The sequence below is a fragment of the Xenopus tropicalis genome, chromosome 8 (genome assembly GCF_000004195.4).
Source record: "Xenopus tropicalis strain Nigerian chromosome 8, UCB_Xtro_10.0, whole genome shotgun sequence".
Taxonomy (NCBI): Eukaryota; Metazoa; Chordata; class Amphibia; order Anura; family Pipidae; genus Xenopus; species Xenopus tropicalis.
This window is the reverse complement of record NC_030684.2, coordinates 141,039,206-141,053,682: the sequence shown is the minus strand read 5'-3', so window position 1 is coordinate 141,053,682 and position 14,477 is coordinate 141,039,206. Positions and strand designations below refer to the sequence as shown.

Sequence of the window (14,477 nt, the reverse complement as noted above, 5' to 3'; positions counted from 1 at the left end):
TCCAAAATATATTTTTAGAATTTGTTTGCATTTAGCTGAACTTTATTAAAGAGTTGAAAGTTTTATTAAATTCAGTATTTAGTATTTCTTGTAAGTAATGATATGCAAGGCACATGACATATTCTTTAATTGGTGAACATTAATCACTCACAGGTTTTTTTTGCTTCTCAGAAATGACGCAAGAAGATTCTAAGATCTCAATAAGGTAAAGCTGACAAGCCTGGCGCTTCCACATTCTGCCTTCATCATCTTTTAAATATTGGAGAATCAAAAGTTTAAAAAGAAACTCTGATATTCCACTATTAACCTGTTAAAAAAACAAAACATAGTTTGACCATCACACAAGCATATGTTTTGTATAATATAAGTGACAATGCTGGTGCTTTTCCAAGATACTTACAGAAGAAGTGACGTCGATATGAAATATTACGGGAATGTTTTTGTGTTCCTTGTTTAGAAATGGAAGAAGCTTCTGCAGAACTTTATTCTCATCCACCTGGGGCTGAAACAATCGGATTATATTGTAGAGAGGCTTTTCATTCGGAAATTCCAATTTTAGCCTTTCATATAGTCTCTTTACATAGAGTGACTTTCCTGGAAATGAATAACAAGCCATTATTGGTTAAAAACAAGCTACCCTATATGAAACAATTGTGCTCGTCCCTTTGCCAGACTGGGCAGTGGGGTTGTACCAGAAAGCCTTAAACAAAGGCAGCATTAGTGACTCCTACTTTTTTCATTTCTATTATTTCTTAGGTTTTTCATCTTACTTTTCATATTATCATTGTTTGTGCTTTTTACTTTTCCTATTGTTTTCTGTTGTCTATCTGTTCCTTACTTTCCTCCACCTTCCATCCACCATGCTTTATTCCTCTACTGTTTTCTATCCCAATCCCTTTTTTCTCTACTCACTCTCTAGCCCTTGTCTCTATGTAGCTCTACCAGGAGTACAACAGCCATAGAGGGTATACTACTGTAAAATGGCATCTTTTAATCTCGTTATTTCAACTAAAAAGTATTACAAATGTATATAATAGCTAGATATTTTGGTAGTAGGACTAAAGATTATGAGAAGCTGAAATATCTTCATTGTTCATAGTTAAAGCTTGGGCACTTGAGAGAGAGAGAGAGAGAGAGAGAGAGAGAGAGCACTTCCATATATTGAGCATTAGATCTATTTTAATAATGTAATAGGAGAGAGTACCAGGTCATGGCACTTCTCAGTGGGAGAATATATATATAAGTTCTTGCACAGACCAAAAAAAAGAAAAGAAAAATGATTAACAACTAGCAAGAGGTTTCATCTAGTCTTTATATGTTGTTATTTCTGAATCACAAGCCTTGTGACCCTATTTGAAGCAAATATTGTTCTACTTTATAGAACTGTTGCTAGGGGTTTGATTGACATGGTTGAAAGCAGAAGATAGAGGAGAAACCCTAGTTTACCAATAGTGGGTTAAGATATAACTGATCCATATGTAGCATATTGATCGTTCTAACTGAGAATTGTTGGTTGGTTGGGGTAATTAGATAAAATAGATGATGGTTGGTTCATAGATTAATAGTTGATATAATGGTTGACCAATTTAGCACAAAATCTAAACTCAGTTCATACTCACCAACTCCTGCTCGTTTGGAGGTCACTATTCCGACACTAACACCTCTTTTAAATACTGAGGCAGCAGAGATGGCATTTGGTTCAATAGTAAAATGCTGCAATAAATATTTTTGAACGTCGACAAATGGTTTCTGAGGGACAACTTGCACTTTGTATTGGCTGAAGGTAGATGGTATTTGCAAATGATGTCTCTCACGGTTGCAGATAATCACGAGGTAGTAGTCGAGGCCTTTGTTTTTTTGCAGTTGGTAAAACAGCTGTTCAGCTCTATAGGCTGTATCGTAGCTAAGCTCGTCTGCATACAGCAAACTGTAAATCTTCTTCCCGCTGTAGCCCGGTGTGAAGCATCTTCTCAAAAATAATGCCACCTCCTCGTAAGTAGTTTGAGGTGAGCAGAGAAGCACTTCATCATAAGATGGAAGCGGCTGGTTTAGATTCTGCATATATACAGCCAGAGCCGAAGGTAGAATCTCTGATGATGCACAGAGTACCAAATTGGGACATCCAGGCTTCAGACTGGGATGGAGACTTCTGGTCACCAGACTCTTTTCTTTTTTTGCCAGTTCAGTTAAGCACCTTCCCAGTGTATTTATATCCAAGCATCCCGGAAACAAATTGTTCATGCAGTCCATGGAGTATTTCCAAGCAATCTGTAGTTTCTCTTGCACATCAGTCGATTTTTTAAATTTAAACAAAGCAGAATTATTAGACGTGGCGAGCTTTGATGAACCTTTCCTCCGTGCAGCTAATAAAGCATCCTGGGTATCAGCTTTTGTACACTCGGGCTTGATAAAAGATAACATAACAAGCAGCTCTTCACTAACATCAGGCTTCTGAATCTGCTGGCTAAGGAAGACCAGCTGCTCTGCTGTGTAGTAATTTAGGAAATAATGGAGAAACCGTTTTTCATCCATAAAAACTTGCCTTTTTTCTAATAAGTCTTCCATTGTTTGGCAGATTTTGGGAAGCAGTTCAGAAATATTTCCTGATGATTCTATCTCCCCAATGGCTGTTACTTTGAATTTCATCCGAATTGCAATGTTACTGTCATCCGAGCAATAGATAGTGGCTTCCCAAGTTTTGAATAGAATGTCTCCAGACAAGCAGAGGTCAATGTAGGCCTTGACAAGTCTCTGAACATTGGAGAAAATCTGCAGAATAAGAGAATGAGAGTTCAGCGCCATCATTCCCCATGGTGCTTTACAGAGTAAAGAATACAAATTCATGACTAACTGTTTACATATACAGACAAACATTTTACCAGAATCAAATCACAGTTACAATTAGATATTGTTAGGTGGGTGAGTAGGAGAGGGCCATGCTCTTGAGAACTCACAATCTAAAAGCAAGACATATGGTGAGGATAGCCAGTATGATTGTAGTGTTCCTATTGGTTAGTAGTAATAGTTAAGTGCATAGTGAAATATGGATTCCAGTAGTTAGTTTGTTTGTGCGAGAGAAATAATAAAAAAAACACAAATACAAGAGTATTGTAGAAATGATACCTATATTGGCTAAGAATAAAAATACACTGCAAGCTTTCGGAGCTCTATGGCCCCTTCTTCAGGCAAAAAGAGTAAAGGAGTCAGGTGGGTAGACTAGATGTGGAGGACTTAGGTTATGGGTTTGAATAAAAAGAGTGTGTCTTAAGTGATCATTTGATCAGAGTGTCGAATGCAGTGATCCCAAACCAGTGGCTCAGGAGCAATATGTTGATCCCCAACCCCTTGGATGTTGCTCCCAGTGGTCTCAAAGTAGAGGCTTATTTTTGAATTTCTGGTAAGGAGGCAAGTTTTGGTTGCATAAAAACCAACTATAATGCCAAACAGAGCCTTCTGTAGGCTGCCAGTCCACAAAGGGGCTACTAAATAGCCAATTACAGCCCTTATTGGCACCCCCAGGAACCTTGTTCATGTGTGTGTTGCTCCCCAACACTTTTTCCATTTAAATGGCTCACGAGTATTAAAGGTTGGAGATCCCTGGTCTAATGTAATGGGGAAGAGCATTCTAGAGGATGGGTACAGCATGTGAAAAGTCCTGGATGTGGGAGTGAGAAGAAGTGATAAGTGAGAAAGAGAGGAGGAGGTTATGTGCAGACTGAAGGTTATGTCTGGGGATGTACTTGGTAATTAATGAGTTTATGTATATCAGAGTACCATTAGTGAGAGCTTTGTAAGAATCTTGACTTGAATCCTGTGTATTATAGGTAGCCAGTGCCGGGAGCGGAAAAGCAGGGCAGCACTTGTGGAGAGGAAGGAGAGGCATATAAGGATTTGAATGTGGGGAATGAATGAGAGGGTAAAATCAAACCTGAGAAATTGGGGTTATACTGGTATTTTACACATTGTTTTTACATATAGGGGCCCATTTATCAATGTATGATGGGTCTGAATACAAAAAAATTCCTACTTTTTCTAAAGTTTAGAATCGTTCGTACTGTTAACAAAAATATTGTTAAAAAAGTATGACTTTTTTTGTGATACGACCGTTATTGCACAGAAAAAACGTACTTTGAACAACGATAACGAAAGTTTCGGAATTCATTCAAGCTTTGGTATCGTGACTATCTTTTGGCCAGGTTGTGGCAGCAGAGTGCCATTGAGTCCTATGGAAAGCTTCCAAAATCATGCATTGAAGTTTCAAAGTCAGTTTTTTGCGCCGTTTACGATCACTTGGATACGAACATTTTGTAACTTTCGGATCGTACCACAATACCACAAATTTTCGTAACATTTCCGCACACCAGAAATTATTGTTAAGAATACGAATTTTCACAAATAGTACTTTAAAACAATCGGAATTCGGACTTCGATAAATGGGCCCCATTGTTTTACACATAGTTTTCCCGTGATGTCAGGCAGGAGAACAAAAGTGGAAAGACAACTAGTTCAGTTTTGTCCATGTTGATTTTTAGGCAACAAGAGGGCATTAATGCAGAAATCGAAGGTCTGTGACACAAGCTAAAAGTGGGGGCAAGTCTGGAGAGGAAAGGTATATGTGAATATCAGCAGTGTTTTATGAAATGAAAGTCAAAAAGATCAGAAAAATTATTTTACAAAGAAGAGGAGCAGCATTAGTAAAGCCTTGAATGTGATTATATAAAGAGGTAATGAGTGGGGTGTTAAGAAGTAGATCAGTAGAAGAGCATAAAAAGCAGTTTGATTGGTACTTGGAGATATGTTCGGAGATGTAGGGTAGAGAGGAGTTGTGAACTGCATTGTTTTAGTTAGTTGGAATATTAATTAGGAGAATGGGGGGGGTCAAAGCTAGGGAGAAAACACTATCTATGTACAAACATATACAACATTAACAAACATCTGTCAAAAAAAGATGGATTGGCTTGAGGCATCCACCAACAAAACAATCCACACACAGATTTTTTCGATACATGGTCAACCTACATCTTGAACCTCTCCCCAGACAACTGACAGCTGACACATTCAAGCACACAACTTGGTATGACCAAGAGATATCATATTTACAAAATCCTCTAATATCTGAAGTATATGAAGTATTATTATGTGTTCATAAAATGACATTTTGCACATAGTATTGAGAGTGTTAAAATAATAAGGCCTTAGCTTACCTCTGAAAACTTTTCAACTTCAGCATTGCCCTGCTCCCCTTTCCCAGACATAAGCATGAGCTTGCTCAACAGCTCCTTCAGTTCTTCTAGATTATAGGTGCGAACCTGGTGCTGTTCCTGATCTTCATCAGGCAGTTCTAGTCTCAGGACATTGTCTGGGGTAATCTGCGCAGGAATAACATTAGTGAATACAGGTAGCTTCATTTGCTATTGCTTTCTTGTTTAATTATGTAGGTAATTATGAATAATATATGGTGCTGGTTTCACTTTGGGCTAAAATTGAATACATTCTGTAAAAATGGCCCCTTTAATGGAACTCCCTATAGATCCTCTCAGGTCCCTGTTTGTGTATCATATGAAGTGTGGGCGTGTTCTTACAGTCCCAGCCAGAAGCACAGCAGGAGGGGGGATAGCCAATCGCAGCCCTGCACTCAAACAAAGACAGGCTTCGGTTCCCTATCAGGTCAGCCTGGCTGCTGATTCTGATCCTACAGTGCAGTGTACCGAGTGCCGCTGGCACCCCTGGGGTTTTGGTGGAATTTCTCAATAAAAGAGTCCGAAACACAACTTTTTTATGCACAATCCTTCTATATTTAGAGAAGTATAACTCACTAGTACATTCTTAATTTTTATATATGTCATGTCATCAAATACGAATTTCTTTATTTGAAATGATTGCTCTTTACTTTTTATGAGTAAACTGGCTGCTTTATTTTTACATTTTGTAAATTGAATTCTGACAAACAAAAAACAATCCCTGCAAATGATGTCAAAGGACCTCAATGTAATAAATTTTACAAAAATCGATTGAAAACCGATTGCAATAGAAACAGAAATGTTTGATATTTTTCAAAACTTCTTCTTCTTCTTCTTCTTTATAAACATTTTCTGAATTGTAATTCTTTACTCCCATATCCAATCTCGTGTAAACGATGCTAAAGTTTTTGAACTGATTTTGTATATTAACGTAATACCTTTTGGTTCTCTTTGGGTTCTTGAATGATGTAGACGCCTCTTTGGTTTATAACAGAAGCCAGAGATAGCGAGGAGAGTTCCACAGATCCGTGACTTTCCTTTACTGTTTTCAGCCACTCTATGTGACGGGCAGAGTCCCTCTAGGAGAAGAAACAAATGTTTTCCCATCTGAAATACTGTCAATGTAGTTAAAAATGTGCAAAACCACAAAAATTGATTATAATTTATATGCTGGATACTTATTTTACTCTGTCTATTATATCCTAAAGAAGCTGAATTTATGGAGTATTTAACATTTACAAGATCTAGAACATTACTACAAGGATTATCTTTAGGCTTACCAGCTTTTTGTGCAGATTTGGGTCACTTTCCAGGGCTTTCCAAAGTTTTTGCAAGCACAACATTAATTCACTGAATCCAAATTCTGTTTTGAGTTCATACAAAATGGGGGCGTAGCCCAAAACTGCATCGTGGAACTGAGCAACGCGGTCAACATCCATGTCATTCTCACCGGCAGAGATGGAGGCCAGATCCACAAACACCTTCAGCTCATTGACATCTGGGCAAGAACGTTAATAAGTTTAGAATTTAGCTAGCATCTGAAAAACCTTGTCCAATTCTTGCCCCTGTGAGTTTCTGAAAGATTTCTATTCGATTTTATTATAGATATACAGTATATCCCTGGTGATACAAATGTCAATCTGTCCAGTGTTCTGTGAGCATTGACAGGTAGTAAAGAGCGAATTTTTTCTTACGTAGCAAAATTCCGCATTTCGCCAATGGCTCATCACTATTGGTAGGAACTGTCTTGCCCCTGTCGATGCTCACAAAAGGCAGATTTCAGCCTGAAAATTAAAACTTGCATGTTTTGTGCTAAAATCGATCCTGTATGAGCACAGACAACTGCAAATTGTTGTCAGTTCTTACACTTGCATTTGCTCTGCCACTGGTTTTCTGCTTAGTACAGGTATGGGATCTGAAGTTCCGAATTACGGCAAAGCCATCTCCCATAGACTCCATTATAAGCAAATAATTATAATTTTTAAAAATGATTCCCTTTTCTCTGTAATAATAAAATAGTACCTGTACTTGATCCCAACTAAGATATAATTACCCCTTATTGGGACAGAACAGCCCTATTGGGTTTATTTAATGGTTAAATGATTCCCTTTTCCCTGTAATAATAAAACAGTACCTGTACTTGATCCCAACTAAGATATAATTACCCCTTATTGGGGCAGAACAGCCCTATTGGGTTTATTTCATGGTTAAATGATTCCCTTTTCTCTGTAATAATAAAACAGTACCTGTACTTGATCCCAACTAAGATATAATTACCCCTTATTGGGGGCAGAACAGCCCTATTGGGTTTATTTAATGGTTAAATGATTCCCTTTTCTGTGTAATAATAAAACAGTACCTGTACTTGATCCCAACTAAGATATAATTACCCCTTATTGGGGCAGAACAGCCCTATTGGGTTTATTTAATGGTTAAATGATTCCCTTTTCTCTGTAATAATAAAACAGTACCTGTACTTGATCCCAACTAAGATATAATTACCCCTTATTGGAGGCAAAACAATCCTATTGGGTTTTTTCAATATTTAAATGATTTTTAGCAGACTTAAGTTATGGAGATCCAAATTATGGAAAGATCCCTTATCCGTAAAACCCCAGGTCCCGAGCATTCTGGATAACAGGTCCCATACCTGTACAGGGAAATATAAAGGCAAAGTGAAGTGAAACTGCAATCGACTGTTACCTTCTAGTGAGTCTTGAACCCACTTTATAAATTCCTTTCTCATTAAAGCCTCCTTCAGTGCCTCGGCGCGCTCATTCGTTATCTCACAAAGAGCTTCCTTTGTCTTTACAATGTCTTCGGTGATGAAAGATAATGGCTTCTGCTTGTAGTCGTTAAAGCCAACACCCTGCAAAGCAAATAAACCCGCCATTGTTAAAGCCCTGTTAAAGTGTTTCAAAAGCATTTCATCTTTTACGAGTGACTATAAAAACCTGTATACTGTAGATGTCCTACATGCATAAAAGATTGTATAACCTACTGTGCCCTTTCGATCTAAGGGGAATGATAAGGGAAAAATTCCGTCATCATTTTTGTAACAAACAAATACGGAACTCTAAGGTTTTAACACCAGAGGAACGTATTTGAGAAGCACTATACAACTCACAAGCAGGAGAAAAGGTACCGAGGACAATAAGGTCCAACATAAAAGAAGTACCTCAAGGACATTAGTCAGAACTAAAAGAGGCGATGTATGGGTTGCCAGGTGGTAGATGACGGTTCTCTTCGTATTAGGGGTGACTTCATCTGAATAGCAAATGACTACAATATTCAGTATGTTGGATGTACTGTTTGCAAACTAAAAGACAAGGTCAGGAAACATCTAGCAAATAAGAACGGAGATACCCCAATAGGTAGACACTTTACCCAACGTACTACAGGAGACAAGAGTTCCCTCAGAGTACAAGTAATAGAGAAGGTGAGTTCACCAATAAGTGATATTATGTCTGTAATTATCTATTGTAGAGCTTATTAAATAAAAATTAGAATCCCAAAAGGTTTGAACAAGAGGTGGGATGTGAATGGCTTGTTTTTTCTAAAATATATTTTTTAGAAGAATATTTGGACATATGTGTATATGTTAGACATTGACTTTTAGTTATGAATGTGTTTTTATACAACTTTATTTTGACTGGTTGCTGCTAACATGTGACTTTTCTTCATGTGTATATACTTGTGTTCAGGAATCTAGTGGGACGCTAAGATTAAGGACCAGAGGTCCAAAACGTGTCAGGTAATGCAATTCCTGCATTGGCTACCATACTGTGTTATGTTTTTATTAGCCTGAAATAAAGATGGATTTTTAATACATTCTTTGGAGAAGGTGTGGCTTTGTCCCATGTGATCCAGCCTCAATTAGTCACAACAAAAAGAAGTAAAACAGGACAAGGTTGATTTTCAGCAGTGGCTCAGAATCAGATAGATATGACCATTATAGAAGTTTTAGATTATTATATGTTGGGGAAAAAACACCCATTGACTTTAATGCATTTGGAGTGAAAAAAACATTCATTGGAGTAAGAAAAAAAGTTGCGCGTAAAAAGTCACCCATTGACTTCGCAAGTTTGTTGCCATTTTGTGAATTTTTCAGCAGTTTCGCAAAGTGAAATGGGACAGATTTGCTCATCACTAGTTACACTGAATAATATTCACCAATAAATGGGGCTGCCCAATAAGAGAACATTGGTATTTTTTATGACCCCTCCCAGCCTGCCCATGTGACCCACAGACTGCTTGGTACGGTATTATATTATTGTTTATTAGTGCTAAATTAATGGTCTAAGCTGTCATTGAACGCTGTGTTTGGAGTAATACTGTACTTACAAATTGTTGCAGAGTGTTCAAGGTCTCAAAATCTCCTGAAAGTTTACAGAAATTTCTGATGTCATCAACAATCTGGGCTGATTCGAAGGCCTCACACAGCTCATGGTACTGCTCAATCTTCCTTATTCGGCCCTTGATCCATAAACCATTATCCTCTAGATCTAACTGACGCATGGTTTGTAGTTCTTTATGCAGGACTTGGTAACGCTTTTTGAAAGTCTTGAAATATGTGTCCAGGACTTCAAATGTCACTTCTTCAGACCTGATGTCTTCATAGATCTTGGTGTATTCATTAAAACATGGCGTGAACAAGGAGTCCTCCATTTCATCCAGAGTAAGTTCATCATCTTCATCGCTTTCATCATCATCACTTTCATCATCATCGCTTTCTAAATTTTCATCCGAACAACGTGTCTTTGAAAAGGAGCTGACGGCCTCTTTCCACAAGTTGCGGAAAACATGGCTGTGCAGGTGGGTCTGAAGATTCTCGGCCATTGACATTAAAGTTAAACTAAGGTTGCTAAACAATGTCACTGTGTCTTCAGGAGGTTCAGTAGCACCCAGTGTCTTAACGGGTAATAAATCACTTAATTTTTGTGATCCCAAATTAACAGAAAGGATTTTTTGAATTTCCTCAGTATTTACTATGGGGGGAAAAACAAAATACAATAATATATATATTATTATATAATGATAATACAGTATAGCAGGAGTATAATGCCCATTTAAAGATATATCATAATACAATACATTAGAACTTGCCCCATTAGCGCCTAGACATACAACCCACCTCTTTTTTAACTGCAAGAGATTTTCTACTTTTGTTGTTTACTTTGAATTTTTTGGGGAGATCCATCTATTCCCGGCTTTTCTTATATTTGGACTTTTTTATTGAGTTGAAGTTGCCTGACTACAGAGCTTCGGAAAGCACTTGACAGATAAAGAACCCAATAAACATCAGCATCAGAATAGTTTATTGAACTGATATTTCTTGGAACAAGTCACATGTGTGACTGAACTACCTACAATCAATTGTGTTACTAACAAACATGTTCTGCCACAAGCACCGTGGAATGGTCAACCAAAATATGCAGGATTCATTTATCAAGACTCATGTACCCATCTGCCCAGTCAGCCTACACTAATGTACAGTGTAAATGGATGATATTTTCACCTGGTGCCAATGGAACCCATTATTAAAGGGCACCCACCCAAAAACTGTTTAAGCATAATGAAAGAAAAGGTCATTTTAAGCAACTTTCCAGGGTGGTTTTGTGTCTGGTGGATGCTATAACCCAAGGTTCCTGTGTCCCCCGACACAAAATGAAAGACTTACTGATCCTGTTTCAGGCTGGCACCTCCCTGCATGGTGGCATTTCTATTGGAAAAGTATCTCCTGCAGGGTCGGACTGGGGGGTGCAGGGCCCACGGGGGCTCCCGCCCCAGCCGCGTCCCCTAACCCCCCCCTGACATCCTCCCCAAGCGTGTATAAATTGAACGCGTCAGGGGAGGAACAGTCATTAGGGGGAGCGCCGGCAAAGGTCGGACTGGGCCGCTGGGGCCGGGGCCCTCCGGGATTTTTCCCGGTGTCCCGGCGGCCCAGTCCGACCCTGGTCTCCTGACCAGAGTACTGGTTGTTGGTATGGGTGATCTTTATCTTATAAAAGCCCTAAGCAGTGGAGGATTAAGCCTGAGAGACCACAATTGTTATGGTTGTGCCAAATTTTCTTCTATAAAAGATATAGATGGTGGTTGGGGTATAAAAACCAGTCTGTGAAAAGTGTGATTTGAGGTATGTAGTTAGGATCACCATGTGGGGTTTACCTTGATGTGGGATGAGGGCTTATATGATCAGAACTTTGTAACTAAAAGCACCTCTATAGATATATAACCTTACTAATGTAACAAGGGACCAGAGACATTAATGCGCATTAATAAATAATTAATAAATAACCCGGTTGTATATGTTTTATTTGATCAGAATCAGGGATTTGTCTCGATCCCCAGTGGGCCAGCCTGATCTTGCCATAATCAGATGATGATTATTTATGAAGGGAATGCCCAAGTGGGATGGCTCATTATCCAATAAATTCCTTCTAAGATACCTGTTCTCCTTTTGACATTCAACATTATTATTTCAAAATAAAATATCTGCATTACTTGAAGATGTAGGAGACTGTGAAAAAATGCTACAAAACGTCATTTGAAACAAATCAAGTGTTTGTTGTTACCTCGGACAGACTTGCTGATGTCCTGGCAAGTTTTTAGCAAGTTTTTCAACCATGTTTTCTTACAGTCGACTTTTTTTAGCTCTTCGTTCCTCCAACCCAGAACTTTCTTAACATCTTCTACCTTAATGGCTTCTCCTTTGCTTAATCCTAAAAGAAAGTATGGGTGAGCAGTGCATGATACGGGGAGGGTGATTTATTTATTTTCAAATTCAGGTTTCATCATAAAACAATTGCTAATAAATTGATTGTGTTCTTCTACAGATGATTGTCAGGTTTTAGTTAATTCTTTTTTATTCAAATGTAAGATTTTTTCGATAATTCACAAAAATGTGAGTTCTGAGAACTCAAATTTGAAAATAGTGTAATTCATGTTTTTTTGCCTCAGTTTTCTTAAACGGTTACAAAAAGCCACATTCGGATTTCAATACATTTGCACCATTGTATTTTTATTAAGACAAAAAATCCTCGACTTACTGAGTCTACATATAGCCACAAACTGATTCTCACGGTCCAGTATCAACTTAAGGTGTTCGTATAGAATATCTCCATGCATTAGGTTGGCAACAGTGTCAAGAAGGACTGAGTCTGACAAAGCAACAAGCTTTTGTGTTTCTTCTACAAACTGAGAAGCAACTGGTTGGTTGGGATCTGTTAAAGGAAACAAAATTGGTTTGAAACATGATTTATTCATTTACTTATTATTTTACTTATACAGGTATGGGATCCCTTATCTGAAAACCAGTTATCCAGAAAGTTCCAAATTTTGGAAAGGCCATGCCCAATATACTCCACAATAAGCAAATAATTCTAATTTTTTAAAATGATTCCCTTTTTCTTAGTAATAATAAAACAGTACCTGTACTCGAACCCAACTAAGATATAATTACCCCTTATTGGGGGCAGAACAGCCCTATTGGGTTTATTTAATGGTTAAATAATTCCCTTTTCTCTGTAATAATAAAACAGTACCTGTACTTGATCCCAACTAAGATATAATTACCCCTTATTGGGGGCAGAACAGCCCTATTGGGTTTATTTCATGGTTAAATGATTCCCTTTTCTCTGTAATAATAAAACAGTACCTGTACTTGATCCCAACTAAGATATAATTACCCCTTATTGGGGCAGAACAGCCCTATTGGGTTTATTTAATGGTTAAATGATTCCCTTTTCTCTGTAATAATAAAACAGTACCTGTACTTGATCCCAACTAAGATATAATTACCCCTTATTGGGGGCAGAACAGCCCTATTGGGTTTATTTCATGGTTAAATGATTCCCTTTTCTCTGTAATAATAAAACAGTACCTGTACTTGATCCCAACTAAGATATAATTACCCCTTATTGGGGCAGAACAGCCCTATTGGGTTTATTTCATGGTTAAATGATTCCCTTTTCTCTGTAATAATAAAACAGTACCTGTACTCGAACCCAACTAAGATATAATTACCCCTTATTGGGGGAGAACAGCCCTATTGGGTTTATTTAATGGTTAAATGATTCCCTTTTCTCTGTAATAATAAAACAGTACCTGTACTTGATCCCAACTAAGATATAATTACCCCTTATTGGGGGCAGAACAGCCCTATTGGGTTTATTTCATAGTTAAATGATTCCCTTTTCTCTGTAATAATAAAACAGTACCTGTACTTGATCCCAACTAAGATATAATTACCCCTTATTGGGGCAGAACAGCCCTATTGGGTTTATTTAATAGTTAAATGATTCCCTTTTCTCTGTAATAATAAAACAGTACCTGTACTTGATCCCAACTAAGATATAATTAATCATTAATGGAGGCAAACAAGCCTATTGGGTTTATTCAATATTTGACTGATTTTTTGCAGACTTAAGTTATGGAGATCCAAATTACAGAAAGATCCCTTATCCGGAAAACTTCAGGTCCCGAGCATTCTGGATAACAGGTCCCATACCTGTACTGGATTTAAAATCCAGTTGGGAAACATGTATTGAATGACAGTATCTCTTACCATATAGTTTGAATATATGAGTGAAATCCTTCCAGTGCAACATGTGCTTCAAAATCTCCTTATAGTTCTCAGTTGGGTTTCCCTGCTTGTCTTTCGGCCAGGAATTCCTTATAATTGTCGATACCAGTTTTGTAAAATTTTGCAGACTGTTTATTGAGATTTGGTTGAGAACGTTGTCGTGAGACTATGAGGAAAGGTAAAGATAGAACAATTCATGAGCTTGTGATAAGGTTTATAGAAAATGTAAGGGATGAAGAAAAATGTGCACCCTTTGGTAGAGAACATAATAAAGAAACAAATGCGCCAGATGAGCCAGGCCAGCACTCACCTATTCCTATTCATACATTTAAGATGGCCATACACGCACCAATAATATCGTACGAAACCTCGTTTCGTACGATATTCGGTGCGTGTATGGCAACTCGGCGAGGCAACCAATATCACAGAAGGCTGTGGATATCGGTCGACTCGCCGATCGGGCGGGTTAAAAGATTTTGATCTGGCGCCATTGAAGGCGTCCGAGTAGAATCTACCTTCAGGGCTCAATCAGCAGAAGGAGGTAGAAATCCTATTGTTTCTACCTCCATATCTGACAATTCAGCCCTTAACGTCAGTGGAGGGTTGGAACGATCTTTCATACGACCAATGGTCGCACAAAATATCGAAAATCG

At 38.0% G+C, this 14,477-nt stretch overlaps 1 protein-coding gene across 1 annotated transcript in view; it reads right to left on the bottom strand.

Annotated features, from left to right (window-relative positions):
• Window positions 1-14,477, bottom strand: part of LOC100496402 (E3 ubiquitin-protein ligase RNF213) — an 86,032-nt gene that overhangs the window by 36,892 nt on the left and 34,663 nt on the right. Inside the window, exons 17-27 of the mRNA XM_012953685.3 lie at window positions 13,807-13,990; window positions 12,290-12,463; window positions 11,816-11,962; window positions 9,585-10,228; window positions 7,944-8,109; window positions 6,521-6,738; window positions 6,179-6,319; window positions 5,205-5,369; window positions 1,620-2,769; window positions 401-594; window positions 152-307 (exon numbers count right to left, since the gene is read on the bottom strand). Coding sequence (XP_012809139.1) covers window positions 152-307; window positions 401-594; window positions 1,620-2,769; window positions 5,205-5,369; window positions 6,179-6,319; window positions 6,521-6,738; window positions 7,944-8,109; window positions 9,585-10,228; window positions 11,816-11,962; window positions 12,290-12,463; window positions 13,807-13,990 — 3,339 coding nt within the window. The remainder of the gene's footprint in view (window positions 1-151; window positions 308-400; window positions 595-1,619; window positions 2,770-5,204; window positions 5,370-6,178; window positions 6,320-6,520; window positions 6,739-7,943; window positions 8,110-9,584; window positions 10,229-11,815; window positions 11,963-12,289; window positions 12,464-13,806; window positions 13,991-14,477) is intronic.